The 22,220-nt window shown below is 35.3% G+C and overlaps 1 protein-coding gene across 1 annotated transcript in view; it reads right to left on the bottom strand.

Moving 5' to 3' along the window:
• The window catches only part of LOC145279945 (very-long-chain (3R)-3-hydroxyacyl-CoA dehydratase 2-like), a 91,173-nt gene extending 69,670 nt beyond the window's left edge, over positions 1-21,503 (bottom strand). The window contains exon 1 of the mRNA XM_080131543.1: positions 21,310-21,503. Coding sequence (XP_079987669.1) covers positions 21,310-21,368 — 59 coding nt within the window. The 5' untranslated portion in view covers positions 21,369-21,503. The remainder of the gene's footprint in view (positions 1-21,309) is intronic.
• Positions 21,504-22,220: the final 717 nt, after the last annotated feature.

The following is a 22,220-nucleotide window of genomic DNA, read 5'->3' as shown; positions in this document are numbered from 1 at the left end:
AGACTCGAACTTGAATCACAGTCTAAGACATGTTAGAGCAGAGATTCTTAACCAGGGATAAATTTACCCTTAGAAGGTAAAAAATTATATAGTCAACAATTGAAGTACCAGATAATTTTAAAAGAATAAATCTCACCTGTCTGTTTAAATGTATGTATGTCTGCCTAAAACTTTTAACAGAGGCGATGGATTTTCACGAAATCGGTATCGTTTTGAAGCTTAACCGTTCAGACAACAAATATCGAAAAATTGGCTAAAAACATTAATTCCTTCACCCTCAACTGGGCACTTTTCTACAGGAAGGGGGTCGCTTTTTTCGCAAGTCATCCCCACTTTTTGATTGACTAGCCTTAATTTAAACATTCGCCACTTCCAGTTTGGTGATGGATGCAACAGCAAAGACGTCAAGTTTTTTTGTTTTTTTCACATTCTTTTCCTCCTTTGCGTTACGGGTTCGAGCCTGCCTACCTACTACCACTTTTTTTTTTTTTTTTTTTTTTTTATTCAACACACACCTCCAAACACCCGGGCAATGCTGGGCACCCGTGCTAGTTTAAAAATAATTTTTTTTTTTTTAGATTATGTCATGTTTAAGAAATACAATACAAATTAACTTCATAATTTTCTATTTAGAAAAAATTTGATTTTCTTCCGTTTTTTTTTTTTTTAGTGATACGAATGTTTAATACTATTTTTATACAAAACCCAAAGTCCTTAACAATAAAAAAAGGTTCTTTTTGATTTTTTTGTTTTCTTGTCACTTTATAATTCCTATGAATCTTTTTTGTATGGGAGTAGGGAGGGGGGGGGGGTAAATGGAGAAATACATAAAACCGAGGGATCAATGATGGACGAAAGGTTGAGAATGGCTGCCTCAGACAGATGCCTGATAATGGTGCCCAGCAGGGATATAACATCTGCTACTCTCCTTTTCATTAAAAAAAAAAAAAAAAAAAAAAAAAAAAGTTTTGCCAAGTTTTTAAAATATAACCCTTTAATTAAAACTGGAAACTTTGTTGGGGGATGAGGGGGGGGGGTCTCGAGAGGTTTACTATTTTGGAGAACTTTTTATATACTCCTTAGATTATAATATGTACGATTTGCGAACAGACGTCGTCTCTACATTTATTTTGATCAACTTTTATAAAATTCACGCTATTCCATCCTTTCACATGTTTGTTCGTCTTTTTTGTATAAAAGTGAAACTAATCGGAGCGAAGTAGGTCACCTAGCTTTCCGGACGGGACCTTCAGAAACGCAATTAGCTTTGATCAATGTTGGGAAAACCCTTCATATTGAACAATTGCTATTCATTTGTAGAGCTCCCCCTTCTTAGGCAGAGCTGGTTTTCCCCAACATTGTGGGGAAGCAGAAACTGGCCTGCAGCCAACCTTCGTTTCTACACCTGCGGTGATTCTTTACTTATTCACTTAAAGTCAACTTTTTAATTGACATTGATAAATTTGAACGCTTTTCACTTCCTCTCGCGTCGTAGCGTAGCGGTAAGATCTCAGCTTTTCTTTCACTTTCTTTTCCACCTTCGTGTCACAGGTTCGAGCCTGCCTGCCTACTACTCCCCCACCAACAAACACCCGGGCAATGCCGGGCACACCTGCTAGTTCTTAAAGACTGGTTGGTTGTTTTTGCTTTACAGCATATAAATCATTTTCGTGTTATTTGATGCCAAATCCAGTAATTTTGGAAAAAGTTTTTATGCTTCCAGTTCTTTATATCTCCAAATATTTATTAATAGTGTTTGGTTTGGTTTGGTTGTTTTGTAAAGAAAAATTGATTTTTACTTTACAGAACATAATTGAGTTCTGAAAATAAAATAAAAACAATATAATCAAAGTTTAGTGCATTTGTGTTCAGGAAGCCAGTATCTTCAGACAGCCTGATCAGGTTGCACCAGAATAATTGTTAAAGGAAAGGAGTTTTATCTTAGTAGCATTAAATGTAACCATCTTGCATTGTTGGCAAGTTGATTTTAAAAGGGAAAAAGATTAGTCAATATTTTAAGAATATCAAATTATCAAAAAAAAAAAAAAAAAAAAAAAAAAAGTAGCGGTAATACATAAAAAAAAACTTTAAATAAAATTTAAATTTTATTCATGTTAAAAGGGTTGATGTAAACTTTGTCGTTGTCCTATTGTAAATATGTTTCAACTGCCAAATTTAAAAAATCCTTTGCTGATATACATGGGAGGTTTTGCTAGCTTAGCATGCTAGGAGCGGACACAGCCCTTTAATGATGAAGAGGAACTCAGAGCCAGTTCCAGATGGTCTCTCATTGATAAATGCAGGTGGCTGAGAAAATCTGGATCAAACCTCTCCACAGCGATTTGATCAAAATATTGATCTGTCGAAAATGTTGTCTAGTTTGGTTTCGTTGTTTTGTTTTACGGCATATCAACCCTTTTCGGGTTATTCAATGCCAAATCCAGTTATTTTGGAAATAGTATTCATGTTGCATCCAGTTATTTTGTAGAAGATTTTTATTCTTCAAGCTTTTTGTATCTTCAATCACTAGTTTGTAGTGTTTGATTTGGTTGTTTTGTAGTGGGTTTTATCGTTTTTGTTCCCTGACCTGCAGAACATGAATGAGTTTTGCAATGGGAGAGGGAAATAGGTTACAGTATTTATGTTTGGTATATTTTAAGTTAGGAAACCAGTCTGAAAGTGGGGGAGAAAGGGGAAATGGAAAGAATGGAAAAAGGCGGTTATTTCTGTTTTTGGTTTTGCAGAAAATAATTAAGTTTTGCAAAAGGAAGTAGAAAAACAAAAAGCATCAATGTTAGGTGCATTTCGTCTCAGGAAGCCGATATCTTTCGACAGCCTGATCTGGTAGCACCAGTCTCAGTCTAGTGAAAATTAGATCCCCAAAATAGTTTAACAGTAAGTCCTATGCGTGTTGCTTTAGTTTTTTTGGGTTTTTTTTATGGAAATCGCTCCAGACAAGGCATGAAGCCACTTTATGTAAGGAGATAAAAAATAAATACTACAGTGTGACCCGAATATAAGAAAAACGGATATAAGAGGAATTTTTCTCTGGTCCCAAATTAGAGCCTGCGTTAATGTACAGTGCAACCCTGATATAAGAGAGATGTAGTCGGGAGGGGGGGGACTCTTATATCAGTGTTATACTGTACAAGGTAAAAATTTGTCAATGATATATGTTGGATGGAACAGATTGTGACCCAGAAAACAATTCTTTCTCCTTTGTCAGAAACATTGCTCGTGAAATGTGGAGACTAAAGGACAAAATAAGGGAAACAAGTAACGAAGCTGCCGAAACACAAAAGCATGCAAAATGGCCAACATCATTAACACTACAATAGATTGAATAACAAAAATCGCTTAAGTTCAAATAAAAACTATTTCTTTCTCATCAGAAAATGGCGATTAGAATACCTATTCCCAAAATTGGAATATTTAAAAAAATTAATAAGGCACATTTTTTATAATGGTAACGAAGCAGCCAAGTTTGTTTAAATGTCGTAAGTAATTTTAAACGGTGAAGAAATGTCAGCGTAGAAAACGAACCATGAGAAATTTGTCATTTGTGACAATTAATGAATATTAGATATAATTAAATTAGTTGCCATTATTATATACACGTCTTGTAGAAATTCATGTCCTTGAGAAAACGAGCACTTTAAGAGTCAGTTTTTTCATGAGGTTTTCATCAAATTTAATGAAATTTTTTAAATCTATATAAATAAAAAAGAATAGACTCAAGTACACAGACACGATAGAAAAGAATAAACACTAAGAAAAATGTTTTTCCTACGATTAATATATGCTTATTTATATTTACAAATAAGAATAGTGCTCAATCGAGAATATTTGGTCCATAATATCTCGTGCATTGGTTGGAAGAACTTTTTCAAACAATGACAAACTGTGGGAAGCTACGCAAAGTGAATGGAATAGTATCTCCTCTTCAGTGTTCAACTTTGGTTGAGAGCATGTCTAAAAGGATTGATCTTTTAAAGAAATCAAAAGGGAATGCGATTCCATACTAAGCATTTATTAAAGTAAATTTATTGTTCTGTGTTATTAGTCTCGTCTAAGGTTCTTTGTTCATTGTTCAATATAGCTTTTAGTGCAATAAAATTTATAAAATTTGTTTGGCCCATTTTTTTTTTTTTTGCTCATGCACAGACAATAGAAATGAATAAACACTAAGAAAAATATTTTTCCTAAGCTTAATATATGCTTATTTATATTTACAAATAAGAATAGTGCTGAAATAACTTAGATTATCTCATTAAAATTGCATCTAACAACATTGAATCATGCCAGGAACCGAAGAAGCATCAGTAGTATCAGAATTTCTGTGAAGACGAATCATGCGTCAACTTGAAGGTGGTTTTAATCAACACAAAATAGAAGGAAATCTTTCAATACCCCTTTCTACTGTTAAAAGAGTCATTGTACAATTCATAAAGGACAAACAGTGCCCAAAATCTCATCCAGGTCGCCCCGGGTCTCTAAAAGAACCTTGCGTCTTGTGAAAAGAAATGTTGAAGAGGATCCTCGGTGCAAAGCCTCTGACATTGCAACACAAGCTAGTGTCGGTCCCAGAACAGCTTTCGGGTATCTTCACAAACTAAGCTACCATGGTAGAGCTGCGAGAAGGGAACCTCTTCTTTGTCCTGCCAATATCAAGCGCAGAAAAGATTGGACTCATGAGATGGTGTAGAGACCTATGACCTTTTCGACCGATGTCATTTTCTCTGATGAGTCACGATCTGCATTATTTCCTGACAGTGGAAAAGTATGGATATGGCGGCTCCTTCAGCAATAGTTTGACTAAAAAGACTGCAGCTTACGTTGAAACTTAAACTACTGGTCAAATAACACTGAAATTAACAGGAAATAGTAATCATTAGGGCTAGGACAACAGCATATTCTTTTCATAGTTTTGACTCTTGAGTGTGTATCTGTTGATATCTTATATGCTTTTATATAGAACGCGGTGGTTCTCGGTTGATTAACTGTGTCGGATATATACTCAAGAGTCAAAACAATGAAAAGAATATGCTGTTGTTGTAGCCCTAGGATTCATACACCAAGGATAGTAAAAACAAAATCTTTGTTTGGATGGATGACTAAAAGACGCTTAAATAGGATATTTTAATTTGTCCTGATTGATATATTATTATAGAGTCAATATATTAGTGACATATGACCGAGTGGTCCTAGACGTTGTATCAAAGTTTACAGTTACCTAAAGGTGCCGAGTTCAATCCTGAATGAAGGCAGTGAAAAGTAACATTCAAAACAGAGAATCAGCAACTATGTCCCAGAGCCTAGCTGGAGTCCGAACACGGTACCCCTGTAATAATAATAAAGGGTTGGGTTCAAGACTCCTAACAAACGGTTCCCCAGTTCGATACAAAACACCTGATGAAGGCCGGAGGGTAAAACGGCCGAAACGTTGTGACTATAAGAACCAAGATGAGGATTGGTTGGTTGGTTGTTTTACGGCATATCAACCCTTTTCAGGTTATTTAATGCCGAATCCAAAGATTTTGAAGAAAATTTTTTTTAATAGAATATATTTGTTGTTTTCACGTCGGTTTCTATTTAACCCATAGTTGGGACCCTAACAGGTACTACCACTCCGAGTCAGAGTGGACCTGGGAGCAATGGCAATTAAAGGGTGGCTCCACACTCCCCGAAGCCCACAAGCTGGGGCCTCACCAATGGATATAGTTTAAGGTCATATCCAGGACCCCCATTGAGGGACTTTTACCCTCTGCAGGGGGGCAGTCGGCATATTCTAATGCCCCACCGACAGGGCTCCAAGATGAGGCAGTCAGTCCGACAATCTCAATCAATGAAAACACCTCATCTAAAAAATACAGACAATTACTATATTATTAGAGAGTGATATATTATAGAGTCGTGATTTCAGAAGTAAAAAAAAAAAAAAAAAAAAAAGTATTTAGGTGTTATCAACTAGAATCGAAACCGAAAACATAACATTCTAATGGTTGGGTCAGTTTCATAACCCTATCTGGTCATAAGTTTTGATAGAAGTGTTCACGTTGCGATCTCTCAAGTAATGCTATTACAGTCAACTCTCACTATTATGTCGCTTTTTCTCGGTCCCCACAAAATTCAATACAAAATAAATTTACTATGCTACCCCAAAATATCACTACTATGTTACTATTATGCGTTTTCGAATTCAATTTTTTCATTTTTTTTTATTCATTCATTTTTCAGGTTTAATCCACAGGTGCTTTTATTTGAGAAAATAAGGCTGTTTTTACAAACCTTCGTTACTATGCCACTTTTGCTTGGTCCCGACGGGTGGCATACTAGGGAGATTTGACTGTACTTATCCCTCTGTCTGTTTTACAAGTATTTTAATGGTGGATGCTTTGATGAACTACAAGCCCTTGTACCCCCCCGACATAAATACACCAGACATACACAACAAGCAGCAAAGTCCCACCCCTACACAGTAGAGATCCCCAGGTGTAAGAAAGCCTTCTTCCCCAGAACTGCTAGAATTTGGAACTCCCTTCCGGGTCCCTGCTTTCCTGACATGTAGAAGTTCAAGTGTAATGTGAACAGACATCTTGCTACTCAATTTCCTACATAATATCCCTGCAATTTATGTCCCTAACAGTAGCCCCCCACCCCATCAAAGTGGCACTGTGCCTTTCTTGAGGGTAAAAAAAAATTGTTAATTCTACTCCAGACATTTTGCAGCAAGCCAAAGAAACATTTAGTTTTATGTTAGAAATAAAGGAATTTTTTTTTTTTTTTTTTTTTTTACAGCGAGTGACACTAGTTTTTGTTGATATTTACAATTTGTATTTCAGTTAAAAAATAAAAATTAAATTAAATTAAAAAACAAACAAAAATTCTTAACATATTTGTATTTCATAAACACAGTTGACGGTAGACCAAACACTCAAGTCAGATTTTAATGCATGGAATTTTAAAAAGGTTCGCCCTTATAATTTTTAAACTATTTTTTTCTGTTTAAACGGAAATCGCTCTATACAATCTTAAAAAAAAAAAAAAAAAAAAAATATATATATATTTATGCGAGTTAAAAAAAAAAAATAGAGACTGAACGATTTTATAGCAAAACAATTTTTTTTTTTTTTTTAAAACAATAATATACATTGCTCCATTTCATTACTTTACAGAAATATTTTCTGAAACGTTGGTTGGTTGTTTTTGTTTTTACGGCATATCAACCCTTATCAGGTTATTTAATGCCGAATCCAAAGATTTTAGAGAAAATCCAAATAGCAAAAGAAACACGTGGCGATCTAAAAATCTGGAAAAAAATAGCATTTAAAAGTATGATATATTTGTTGTTTTCAAGTCGGTTTCTATTTAACCCATAGTTGGGACCCTAACAGGTACTACCACTCCGGGTCAGAGAGGACCTGGGAGTAATGGCAATTAAAGGGTGGCTCCACACTCCCCAAAGCCCGCAAGCTGGGGCCTCACCACTGGATAAAGTTTAAGGTCATATCCAGGACCTTTCTGAAAGGAAATCATTTAAAGAGAAAAGTTGGGGAGAAAAGGTGAATGAGTGATACCAAAATTAAAATAAAAGGGTTTGCGGTTAATGCCAAGTAGGTATAGCTGTAACTTTATATTATAGCATTTTGATTTTAAAAAGGACTGTTATATTTTTTTCAAGAATTTGTGCATTCAATGCTTTTTTTTTTTTGTTAAAATCTGAAGATAAAAATAATTAAAGTAAAAAATACACAATAATAGAGGGGCACCATCACCCATTATTTAAAAAAACTAAAAAAAAAAAAAAAAAAGAAGATATTTAGGTGTCATCAACTAGAATCGAACCGAAACTGTAGCATTCAAAGCTGGTGACGTTACCACTGTACCAACGTTACACTCATACAAACTGATTAAAAATTAAAAATAAACTAAGATGATGTACAAAATGTTTAACGACTTTTTCAATTTTTGACCGATTTTTGACACCTTAAAAACAATTTTAACTGGCTAAAAACCTATAAAAAGAACGCTCCATAAAATATCCAATCATTTGAGGCCCCTAGCGCTGATCTGCGACTTTTAGTTTCAGAGGAGATAGAGTTTGAAAACATAGAGATAGACTGACAGACAGACATATAGCCGTTTATATATTAGTTTTCTTAGAGGGAATCGGTCAAATTTCGGCAAAAATATTAATGTTAATTTGTGTCCAGTATTATCGCCTAATTTTAGGTATATGTGTAATGTGGCCGTTACGCTCAAACCGTGTCAGTTACAGTTCGAATCTCCCTCGTCCAGTACCGTCAAAAATGAACAAACAAAAACAAATAAATCTGACTGTTGTTTTTTTTTTGTTTTTTTTTTTTTTAAACACAAGCCGTTTATTACCATTTTTCTTTCACCAACTTAGTCTCACTTCTGCTCCACTACACGCCGGCCGTAGACAGTCATTTCTTATTCATGCATCTTTTTTGACCGCATTCTTTCTTCCCCCTTCATTCTTTGTTTCTCTCCAAACACGTGGTGTCCCTTGTTTCTTTTTCTTCAAACACAAGCCCGAGCACACTTGCCAATTTGCATATGCGTACAAACGCTGCTCCTGCTGCTAATACAATCATTTGGCTTCCATCCTTCGTCTGCTGCTATTTTCAGATGTGCTCATACACACTGTTACATATGTATGTTTGTAGGCATAAGATTTACTCCAAAACTAAGCAATCAATGTGAATTTTGAAACATAGCTGCTATTGCAGAAGAGGTCCAAATGGGCGCTACGTTTAGTTTAATTTAGTTTTATGCAAAGGAAGTGAAGGATTTGCAAAAATTCAGATATTTTGTGATTTTCATGAATCCTTTTAATAACATTAGATTATCTATATATATATAAAAGCGAAAATGTGTGTGTGTGTATGTATGTTCGCTTTTTGTGTATGTCTGAGAAAGGCTTTTTTCCGAGAAGCGATTGGTCAGCTCACTCCTTAAAACTTTTTATATCACGTCTAAATGATAATATCTACAAATTAACAATGGGGGTCACCTATCTATTTAATTTGCCCGAGTTTGAAAAGCTAAATATTCCAAATTTTTCAATCGCCGCATGTGGATTGGGCCTTTTCATATAATAAAAGCGAAACAAAGCTTAAGACATTGTTCCCGGTGCGATCGCCGTGAACGTCCAAAAGCAATCAGCTTTGATCAATGCGGAGTTTCTCCTTATATCAGACAATTGCTATTCAATTTGGACAATTCCATTTTTATGGGGAGCTGGCCCCCCCTCCCCAACATTTTGGGTAAACAAAAAACAAATAAAGCTGCCCCGCAGTAAATAAAATGCTGCCCCGCAGTGAAAGTTGACCTCATTAAGTCATTAAGTACTGGCACGTGACAATTCTTAATACTTAAATAAATTCAAACATGTTTCCGTTACTATTTCTTGGTGGCCCAGTGGTTAACGTCGCACGTTGTTTTTCACATTTTAATTTCCAACTTCGCCTCAAGGCTTCGGGTTCCATCCTTCATACTTACCTACCAAAACTTTTTTTTTATTTTAACCCCCCGCCCCCGACACAAACACCCGGGCAATGATTTTTTATTATTCTTTTGTTTTGATTTACCCAAAACCACACACACCTCAAACACCCGGACAACGCCAGGTACCCCCCCCTGCTAGTCTTCTATAAATATAAAAGCGAAAATGTGTGTGTGTGTACGTATGTGTGTGCACATTTTCTGTATGTCCGCAAAAGGCTTTTTTCAGGGGAGCACTTGGTCGGCTCACTCATTCTTAAAACATTTTATATGCTGTCTAGATGATAATATGTACAACGGGGGTCTCACACGTGTATTTAATTTGACCGACTTTTAAATGCTATTTTTTTCCAGATTTTTAGATCGCCACATGTTTCTTTAGCTATTCGGTATAAAATAAACAGAAACTGGATTCGAATTCACCGGGTGGTCTCCAGAAAGTGATGTAAACGTTTGGTCAATGTCGGCTTTTTACCGCCATATCAGACGATTGCTTTCATTTGGACAACACTCCCCTAATAAATGAGGGAGCTGCTTTTCCTCCCCAAAGTTGGGTTTTCACCTCATTAAAAACTGTCCCACAGAAAATGTTAACTGCTGAATAGCCAGTGCTTACGTTGTCGTAAATCTTAACTCCGCAACTTCTATTTGCCCTCATTAATCGGGCACCTGTCAATTCTACTTAAATAAATTCAAACGTCTATCACTTACTCTTTCTTGCTGGTTGAGTGGTTAACGTCTCATGTTTTTTTTCCAACTTCGCCTCGGGGCTTTGGGTTCGATCCTAACTACCTACCAAAAAATTTTTTTTTTTTTTTGATTTAAGAGGACACATACTTCCAAACACCCGGGCAATGCCGGGTACCCCCGCTAGTCTATAATATAAATCTCAATCGTCGGTTTGTGTGAATGTACGTATGTATGCATGTATGTATGTATGTATGTATGTATGTTTGTATGTATGTATGTATGTATGTATTTTGTATGTATGTATGTATTTTGTATGTATGTATGTATTTTGTATGTATGTATGTATTTTGTATGTATGTATGTATTTTGTATGTATGTATTTTGTATGTATGTATGTATTTTGTATGTATGTATGTTTGTATGTCTGTCAAAAATTTTCAACAGACATGACGGATCCTGACGAGATCGGTATCGTTTTGAAGCTTGATTTCTCGGCCGACAATTATCGAAAAATTGGCCAAAAATGTTAATTCCTTCACCTTCAACTGGCTAGTTTTCTACAAGGAGGGGCCATTTTTGCAAGTCATTGTATCAGTTGGATTGACTATGCTTAATTTCAATGTTCAGAACTTCCGGTCGGGCGATGGAGATATGACGAGATCCCTGGCGACACCAGACGATCTTGCTTTTCAAATAGAAGAAGAGAAGATGGGAGAGGAGGAGGTATGGTTAGGGGGGGCATGCTGACACTTGGTCAAGAAAAAACAGATGTTTATGAGATTCCTGTCCACCAGAAAAGAGTAAATATTTCAAGGAGAAAAGAAAATATAAAACCTGATAATATGATTCGTGGAACAAGAGATTGTTTTTCTAGTTGGATTTGGTAAAAAATGAATTTTAACTACTAATTGAGTGAGACAGGTACAATGACTTGGGTTCAAAGGGTCTGCTTTGGTGTCTGGGAGATGTTGTCATTTGAGTCCACCTGTTGTATTTAACTATCAGACCACCAAACCAAGTGATAAGTTAGTTGGACAGATAAATAAATAAATTGAACCTAGGGAGAGATATGGCCATTATTGAGGGAAAAGGTTCGGGACAAAAGAAAGAGAAAAGGGGAGTAAATTAATAGGGAACGAAGAGAAAGAGAGAAAGTGAAGAGAAAAGAAAGAATAACTCCAAAAAGGCGGAAGGACGAATTTCTGATTTGATAAAAACGATTGGCTTTTTAGAGTTAGGTCTTTTTTTTTACTGACTGGCATTCGAGGCGTCCACATCGCTCTCACCCCGCCTGGGGGGGGGGGGGGGGCGAAACCTCATAAGAGCTAAGTTGAAAAGCTCTTATTCTTAGCTGGGAAATTAATTAGAGGAACTTAACCTGCATCATGAAGCTTGGATCAAAGAACTCTACTATAACAAGTGTAGAACGATTTATGAATAATTATTTTGTTTCGTTATATAAAAATGTCCCAGAGTTTTTCCTTGTTTCTCGATTTGCCAGCCTGAATGAAGATGCAGTTTATTTCAGGTATGCCCTAACGCCAGATGATGAAGGAGACAGACTGGATCCAGCACAAAGCCAGAGTGACGGCCAAAATCGACAATGTTGCCACACGGACTTAGGGTCATGCACATTTCGCGTGCCCTGAGCAGCAGAGAGATATTTTCCAGTGACCAGTGAGAGTCTGGTCACCCTTGAGGGGGGTCCACCACTAGACAAGTAAGAATGTAGCCCTGCTGGGTTGCTTCTATGGTCCTGTGAGCTGGGAGCGACGAACACGGCCAGAAGTACATCACAAGTATGCTACCGTGAACCAGGATAGCGACGGATGCGGCCCGGCCCTCGGACAGAAGGGGGGTTAGGGTTATAGAGACATTGACTAAGATATATATATTTTTTAAAACCTTTTTTCTCCTTCGCATTACGGGTTTGAGCCTGCCTGCCTACTACCACTTTTTTTCTTTTTAACATCTCTCTTACTGTTTCTATTCCTACTCCACTACGACCACATTTTTTTTTTTTTTTTTTACTTTACACACCCCACACCCCTAGAAACATTTATTGCAGGGAAAAAAATAATGAAAATGGAGTGTGTGCGTTGTATATACATGAGTCTAGTCAAAGGAAATAAGTCGGTGCTTCTACAGAATTTGAACCAAATTAAACAGACTTGTTGAAGGATTCATATTATCAATCAGAAAAGCAGAAATTTTTTTAATCATTAAAAAAAAAACAAAAGAAAAAAGGTCAGAGATTACATTGATTGAAACGTTGTGAGCATAACACTCAAAATGAGAACAGTAATTCGAATACAAATAAAACGAATTATTAAACTTCACCTCAAAAATTGAGCAACAATTAAAAAAAAAACTAATCTTTGTTTTTTTTTTTTAGGGAGGAGCATTGTTTGAAAAGAGTTTTGACCATCCACAAAACAGTCAGTTAGTATATAGTTTAGTGTTAGATTAGATCTAAAAATAACAGTTGTCCTCTGTACATGTTTTTTCTCTTCATGAAGACGAATGAGGAGTTAGTGCAGATCAAGTAGAACCACAAGTATACATAGTTTATTTATCTTCGTTATCTTCAAATTAGATTCAGTAAAAAAAATAAATAAAAAATATGCTCTTATTGCAAGGTAACATTTAAATTTCTCGCATGTTTTCTTTTCTTTCTAAATAGTTTTTTTTTCTTGATAGAATTCAATTACTTGTTCAAGAAACTGAATAGCCTGTACTAACATGGTTTGATCATTTTATGTTTGATGTGGTTTTAGTCGGCAATTTCTTTCTTTTTTTTTTTTTAATGGAAATCACTTCATCCAAGGCATGAATCCACTTGATGTACAGTAGAACCCCAGAATATGGTGGCCCTAGGATACGTTTTTTTTTTTTCAGGTTATGATCTGGAATACGATGCTTTTCCAGTTACGATATTCGCTCCGCCTTAGGGTGTTATTTATAATGTTATTTAATTATATACATGTGTATTATATATACTGTATTGCATTTAGTAATTAATTTTTAATGCAGTATCCCGTATGGGGTTCTACTGTAGTAAGGTAACAAAAGAGAAAAAAAAAATACTATTTCAAAGTCAAAAACTTGCTAACGATAAGTTTTACATGGATAAACTGCGACCCAGAAATCGATTCTTCCTCCCTTTGTCAGAAACGTCGCACATGGAATGTGAGAACATTTTTTTTTTTTTTTTTTTTTTTTTACAAAAAAGTCACCACTTATCAAGGGCCGGATGCCACTTGATAAGCGTTAATAAGAATACAGTGGTCAATAGGACAAGGTCATAATTGTTTGTAGTGGAAATTTAGTAAATTGGATTACTTAAGGGGCATGGCTCATCAAGAACTTGTTTACGTTGGACTTGAAGACGACCATATTAAAGTCAACTGGAAAGCAGGCAAATGGAAGAGAGTTCCACAGGTGGGTGTGCAGTTCTAAGAAACAAACTTTGTTCATGGAATCTACGATTAGGTTTAGGCACAGATAAAGAGCGAGGGAAATTATTGATAGTGTTTTCAGCTAGACGAGTGTTTTTCGTGAAAGTTTGGCAAGGGGGGGGGACATGGATTGGAGCTCAGACGAGCCATGAAAATAATGATAAAGCAGGGGCAGGCTCACAACGTCTCTTCTGTGAGAAAGAGGTTGCAGGGAAGAGAAAAGGGATTCCCTCACTAGGCTCTGAAGCCTGTTTTGAACTCTGTCAAGGCAGGATAAGACTTTCTAGCAACTCCTGCCCAGATGTGGCAACGGTAGTCCATCCTTGGACATACCTGGCTCTTAGGTAGAGAATTGCATCAGCAGTGAGTCTCCTTATGATCACACTCTAAAATATGCTTAGTTTCGAACTAGTTTTGGTACTCTGTTTCAGAAAGAGTTGATTTAGTTCAAATTATGTAGAAGCACCAAAATGTCATAATTTATCTTAGTTGTCATTTGATGCATGAAAGATGATCCATGCACAAGAATAAACAGTAATATGAATAGAACAGTATAGCACATGAATATAGCAGTTCTCTTCAAGCTGCTGATCCGGATTGTTATAGATGTCAAAAAAAAGGTTGGAGAGAACAACCTCCCTGGTTGTATTTGTAAGCATTCATAGTCTGAATACAAATATAATTACATACTGTCTATCAAGCTCCAGTCTCTGTCCCATCCCTTCCATGTGGCATTCCTGAGTTTGTTTTACAAGTACTTCAACAGAATGTGCTCCGATGAACTTACTGCACTTGTACCCCTCCTCAACATAAATGGAAATGAAAACTGCAGCACTAATCTTAGGCGGGTTTAACTGGTTTCCTCCAAAGGATAAAGTTCCATGGGAGTGTAAAATTCACAAGCAGTCCCCAATTGCATATATATTCCCCGTTAGGGGAGATGACGTTATGTTTCTGCAACTCTTGTAGAAAGGTGTCTACGTTCTCTTACATACAGTACCTGGTATTCCAAAATTCATCATCCATCTGGTATTTCCAAATTGGTCACCCATCTGATACTGACCAAGCTAAATTTTGCTAAACTGTGTCAATGTGATTATGCCGTATACAACAAATACTCACAATCAACCCAACTAGCAGCAAAATCCCACTCCTTGACTGTAGATGTCCTTACTTTTGGCATTCTCCTCCTACTCTCTCTGATTGTACCAACATGCAGAAAGTTAAATGTAATGCGAACAAATATCTTGCTACTAGTGTTGGGACGATTAATCAGAATCGGGAATTGGAAAAAAAATCAGAATATTTTAAGATATCGGAATCGTAAAAATTTGTACGGATTTTCCGATGCCAAAACAATTTTTTTAATTGTCTTTTTTTATTTTGTTTAAAGCAAAATCTTCCATTGCTGGTAATAATGATAAAATAATAAATTTTTATTGATTTTAAAATACCAATGAAACTAAAATCGATAAAGCATCCCACACAAGTATATAAAAGTATATTTTTATGTTTAGGAAAACATCTGCACATTTAACATGTGTATTCTTACGGTAATTGGAGAAAAATACAACTACATAGGGTTAAAGATTTATAAAGAATCGGAATCTGTAATTGTATCGGAATCAGTAATTTATTACAGAATCGATAATTGTATCAGAATCAGGAAAAATATTGGAATCGTCCCATCACTACTTGCTACACAACTCTCCACTTAGGATGCCTTCTAATTATAATAGGTCCTTGCTTCTCAGTGGCAATATGCCTTGTTTAATATGATGTAAAAAAAAACAAAAAAACGGCAAGTACAACTCAGGTAGATAATCATATCAAACAAAAACAAATACCAACAATTCTGATTGGTTGTTTTTGTTTTATGGCATATCAACCCTTTTCAGGTTATTTAATGCCGAATCCAGTGATTTTGAAGAAAAATTTTTTAATAGAATATATTTGTTTTTTTGTTTTTTTTCAAGTCAGTTTCTATTTAACCCATAATTGGGACCCTAATAGGTACTACCACTCTGGATCAGAGTGGACCTGGGAGCAATGGCAATTCAAGGGTGGCTCCACACTCCCCAAAGCCCGCAAGCTGGGGCCTCACCAGCTGATATAGTTTAAGGTCATATCCAGGACCCAAATACCAACAAAACAGCTCGAAATAATGTTATTCATATGAAAAGAATATCTCATCGGATTTAATCCGTTGAAAATAGAAAGCGTCACTGTATATGCAAGGCTGTGGCGAGAATATCTATGTGAATCAAATAACCCATGTTTTTTGTGACAAACTAGCGCGGAAGCATCCAGCCTTGCTCGACTGTAAAATATGCTTAGATTTCATATCTATTATTAAAGCCAATTCTCTATTTAATATTATATTGTACCTAATATATAGTACTGATTTCAAAGGTTAAAAAAAAAAAAATGAAAAAAAAAGTGACTTGGGTGTCATCAGCCAGAATCGAAACCAAAACACTTAGTGCTCCAACCACGTTTCCTATCATTTGACCTATCAACAAATAGATAAGAAAGAATTAAAATTAAACAACTTCAAGCTATGAATGACTTTGTGCATGCACAAAAGTAATAGAAATATGCCGGCAAGTTGAAATGAACATTTTGCATTTTCAACTTACTGACATTTCTGTACGTGTTATTCATCCATCCAAACAAAGATTTTACTCATACTTGGTGTATGATTACTATTTCCTGTTAATTTCAGTGTTGTGTGATCACTAGTTAAAAAGTTTATCGATTAAATGTTTACATACAGACATATATACACCTGTTTTTATTGATGTAGAAAGCGTATGACTCAGTGTTTGCTCTATTTACTCACGAGTAAGCCGCCCGACATTACCTGGTCATAAAATATGCTTAAATATGATATTTTGATTAAGCAGATTTTGCATTTATTATTATATTGTACCCAATATATAGTAATGATTTAAAAAGTTTAAAAAAAAAAAAAAAAATGACTCGTGCAACAGTGCAATACCACCGAGAATTGAAACTAAAACTTTCCGTTTACAATTTACTTTTTCCTTTGATGTTAATGCTTGAACTATGAAGACATCTTTGCTGCAAGGCTAAAAATTAAAACATGAACCAATAGCTATTACGTCACACATGCATATTTGTAATGCCGTTGTTCGAGCTTCACCTGGCAAATTCTATATTTTATTTTTTAATTTCCACACTTTTGCACCGATTTTCCCTGGCTAAACTCAAATATAAGTTTTTGCATGGGTTCGAATACCCTATATATCAAGTTTCATGTCTGTAGACCAAAAACTGACACAGGAGTTTGATAGGCCAATTTTTTTTTAAATGTATATATGCATACAAATATTTATAAAGAGGTTTGTTTACTACAAGCTTTTTACGCAAATATTACGCAAGTAGAATATCTGCATGAACTACATGTAATAGTTAACTAAAGATGATTATCTTATAAGAAAACCGAAAAAATAGGGAATTAATTAAAATGAATGTTTAAAAGAATATACAAATTAAGTACACCTTTTGCAGATGAATGCCGTTCCACGACCCACATATAACAAAGCTGTATTTTCTTTTTAAATAAATAGAAAAAAGGGTTTTTAATATGAATATCAATACACATAAAAACCCGAATTTATAGGAATATAGATATCTTGTTAAGCAGTCAGTAAAAGTTTGAATGGTGGGATCTTTCTCCTAGCCTGTTCACACACGAATGATATGCAGTTGGTTTAATGTTCCTGAAATTTGCATAATTTTCACTAAATTTAGTTCTAATTTTAAATTCAAGTTTTAAAACATCAACCGTTACTACTTGCTTGTACTTTACTATGAAAATGCCTACATTTAAAAAAAAAAAAAAAAAAAATTATATATATATGTACATAGTCTTTGAAGTTTTCAACCTTTAAAACTATTCAAAAAAAAATTTTTTTATCATTCGTTAGAAAACCATCTAGTCAGTAAGTTATTTAATCACCTGCAATCACTGCATCAATTCGCTCTCGAATTTACTATAGTACCAATAATTTATTTTTCAAGGGATCATCAGTTGTTTACCATGAAACACTGTTTCGGGGATTTATACACACATATATATATATATATATATATATATATATATATATACAAGGGCGTGTTTACAGCTTCATCTAAAGCTCCTTTCCTTTAACAATTATAAGAAACTTGATACTGCAACATTTACTGACCCATGATTTCCACAGAGTTACTCGGGTGTGGCCAGTAGATGACAGGAATAAGCAGAAATGGTCAATAAGTAGTTTTCCGGCTATTAAGTAATATTTTTTCAGTGGTATTACCCAATGAATTTCAATGACCATCACCATTCTTAACATGAGGATGGGGTATTTGGTAACAATTTGTGTTGGTACTCATGCACTTATTGATCTAATAATTACGTTATTTTGAAAGTCATTCTTAACATGGGGACGGGAGGGTGTTGTGTACCTATTCTATACTTTCACCTAACAATTTAATAAAAGCAAACATCGTAAAACTTTAATTAAACTTGAAAATACTATTTAAAAAATAACGTGGATCAATAAGTGCACTAGTACCTTTGTGTTTTGTAATAAGGCTTGGCTGGCCATTTCCGATTATTCCCATCACCTCTTAATAGGTTCTTCCCTTGATGATACTTGTGTGAGAGAGCGCGCATGGGTGCGTGTAAATACATCAGCAGGAACTGAAGGATAGCTGACTAGCAAAAATATTAGAAGCAGCAGTCGTTAAAGCATGTATGCAAATTAACTAGCTTGCAGCACAAGAAAAGGAGAGAAAAATACTCTACGTGGTCGACAGAGAGAAGGAAAGTGTGTATCGGGCAAGATGGGCGTGTGAAAGTCGAGGGCAAGAAAGCACTGATTGGTGGTGGCGACAGAGACTTAACAGAAGCACAGGTGTGTGTGTGAAGAGACTTTGGGAAAAAAATAATGAAATGGGGTTCATATTACTGTACAGATTCGAAAAATTTGTCAAAAACAAATAAATGTTATCAAAGGCAAGATAAGTTACTTTTCTACCTAACTGGAAAATTTTTGTGTTTTTATTCAATGTAACATGTTTATTCAGCTCGAAAAACATTCAGTGTTTACTGATGTATTTGGAAATTGTAAATGGCAGGGCGGCGGCACTCTCTGGTGAACACGGTAAGTTTGTGAAAATGAGTTAAAACTAAAAAGATATGCAAAATATTGTTACAAACCCACCGAATATATGTGAGCCTATGTTACGGTAACATATATTGAGCAAGTTTCTAATAGTATGTAACAAAATACCTGTTTTTAATTTAAAAAAAGAAAAAAGTCTATCGCTATAGACACCAAATATTGCACGTCGTGAACAACGAATTATGCCCCTGCGTGTGAACTCTTCGTTGTCTACTTTATAATGTCTAAGAAAAATGCAATTTTACCAAATCTTCCGTAAAACAATTACTTTTCACTATAAATAACTTTCTACTCGATGAATTTTCGCATGTATTTACTATGACATGACAATTAAGTACGTGATATTGTTTTTGCATAAAATGACATTTTTTTTTTTTTAGAAAAATCGATCTGTCTATTCTATTAAATTTAAGTTTCATGATCTTTTTTTTTCAGGTGAAAGTACAGAATAAACACAAAACTCTCCGTGTTAAGAATGGCTTTCTAAAAGTGTTTCAGTAAATTGGTAAAATTTTACATTAAGGCCAGCTCATGTTCGTATATAACGAAATATTTTTTAGTAGATTTTGGTGTGCTAAAAACGAATCTGAAAAACGTTTCCGCCGCAAAAAAAATACTTTTCATGATATGAAGAAATTACTTTTTCGAAAGGTGATCACTTTTCCATGTAAATTTAACTTAAAATGAGTACCCACTTTTTGGCCACTTGAGAGAGGAGGCATTTTAATGTTTATTGGCTAAAAGGTTTCGATTTTTTTTTTTTTTTTCATCTTTTAATAAAGATACGAGGAAATTAAAAAATAAGGAAAAATCGGTATTTTTTTTACTTCGTTTCACATTTGTATAGAAAAAAAAAATAGTTTTTTGTAGTTTTCGGTGTGCTTTAATATGGTAACCGCTTCCGTCGCAAATTCACCGTTTGTATGGTATTAACTTCTTAGCTCTGGGACTATTTTCTATTTCACAGCCCAGCCTTCGTTTACGCTACGCGCGAGAATAAAAAAAGGCTGTTAAATATGCACTCGCGTACCAAACTGCCTTGTCACAGTGTAGTATTGGCGAAAAATTAAAATTAGACGAAAAACAAGTAGTTTTACAAATATGAAGCCATGTTATTCTATGTTATCACGGCTGGCCATTTTTGTACGCGCAAGCGCGCGATGGTATTAACCCCTGAACTCTGGGACTATTTTCCATTTCACAGCCTATCCTTCGTTTACGCTACGCGCGAGCATAAACGAAGGCAGTTAAATGTGACATACAAAATGGTCACACGTGATAACATAGAATTACATCATTTAATATTCGGAAAACTACTTGTTTTTCGTCTAATTTTAATTTTTCGCCAATACTACCCTGTGACAAGGCAGTTTGGTACGCGAGTGCACATTTAACAGCCTTCGTTTATGCTCGCGCATAGCGAAGGATAGGCTGTGAAATGGAAAATAGTCCCATAGTTCAGGGGTTAATACCATGCAAAAGAAATTTAAAAAAAAAAAAAAAACCTTCTTAGCCAATAAACACACAAAAAAATGATTCCTCTCTCAGGTGGCCAGAAAGTGGTGCTCATTTTAAGTTAAATTTACATGGAAAAGTGATCACCCACTTTTCGAAAAAGAAATGTCTTCATATCATGAAAACAATTTTTTTTTTTTTTTGCGACGGAAACGGTTTTCAGATTCGTTTTTAGCACACCGAAATCTACAAAAAACATATTTTGTTATATACGGACGAGAGACGGGCCTTAAAGGGTACTAGTGCAGAGAGTGACTGATCCGGACGTAAATAATAACGTTATTATTTAAAAAGCCATTCTTAACATGGGGAGGGGAGGGTGTTTTGTACCTATTCTATACTTCAACCTTACAATTGAATAAAAAAACATATCATAAAACTTTAATTAAACTTGGAAATACGATTTTAAAAAAATAGCGCGGATCAGTCACTCTTAAAGTAAAATAATACCGGTAAATTTTTACGACCTGCCCCAGCGTAGTATAAACACCCTCAACCACCCCATGTTAAGAACGGCTTTCGGAATAAACACCTCTCAACCTCCCCATGTTAAGAACGGCTTTCGAGGTTGAGGGTGTTTACTGTTTATTCTGGCAGACGTTCTTAACATGGGGAGGTTGGGGTGTTTATAATACGCTGGGGCAATGGGACAGTGGGACTGGGACACGTCGTAAAAAAACACACAAAAAAATTATCCAGTTAGGTAGAAAAGTAACTTATCTTGCCTTTGATAGCATTTATTTGTTATATATTTGTTTTTTTTTACAACTTTTTCGAATCTGTGTGTACAGTAATACAAACCTTTTTAAATATTTTAATATGCATAGATTGTGAGAGGAACGTTTTTTTTTTTTTAAGAAATGGATTTATTCGGCGATATAAATAAGCAGACACAAAATTATTAAAAAAAAAAAAAAACTTACCCCATAATCATGTTGCAGTTATATGAAATAAGATACGTCTTGCAAATTTCACCCGTCATTTTTTAATATTTTCAAATAATAAAATAATACTGTTCTTTAACAAATTTTATCCGATATCCAACAAAAAGACAAGCATGAAAGTCACGCTACAAAACTGTGGAATGTCGCGTTTTAAACGGTGCGCACGAAATGTATGTCCCTTTGTAATATTAGTTCCGGCTATGAAATCCGTTAGTGTTCTCAGCGCGTAATCTCAAGAGTGGGCGTGGGGATACTTTTAATGATATCAGTATTTGCTAGGATTTAGTTCATTGCTGTTTAAACAAAATAAAGTGGTTAAGCTTATTAGTAAAGGGATTAATCAGGGATAAGGCGTTTTTAACAGAATGGTTTGAAAATGATTTTAATATTGTTTACGTAACTTCTCATTGAATAAATGAAGTTCTCATTGCAGAATGTTCTGGGCGAGAAAAGTTAAGGCTGTTTGAGATAAACGTGTGTATACGTGTTTTCAGTCATTGTGAATACAACGGAAAGAGAATTAGGTATTGTGTGCATCATCTTTTGTCGCCATGCATATGCTTATGTTGAGAATTGGGATTAGCTTTCCCTAGGTCTATCGGCTGTCTCGACTCTTGGCTTTCAGAATTTTATTTTTTTAATCCTAGCAGTCAACAAGCGGTGCCAGGAGGCAGGGTGGGATTCGGCCCTTTTTTTGCCTTTGTTAAGTAGAATGCCTACACGTCTTGACCTGGCATCATCATCATCATCATCATCATTATTGTAAACTATCCCAGCAGTCACCTCCTCTTGCCCTGTCAGGAGCAGGGGATGGGTGGGAGGAAGGGCGCTTTGCCCGTTTTCCTCAGTCTCCAGCTAGCCGTCATTACCAGAAAATGCTAAGCTTCTCA

This window comes from Euprymna scolopes, chromosome 7 (genome assembly GCF_053919585.1).
Source record: "Euprymna scolopes isolate OS-2025 chromosome 7, ASM5391958v1, whole genome shotgun sequence".
In the NCBI taxonomy this organism is placed as follows: Eukaryota; Metazoa; Mollusca; class Cephalopoda; order Sepiida; family Sepiolidae; genus Euprymna; species Euprymna scolopes.
Note: the sequence above shows the minus strand (reverse complement) of the source record. Positions and strands in the feature narration are given on the sequence as shown.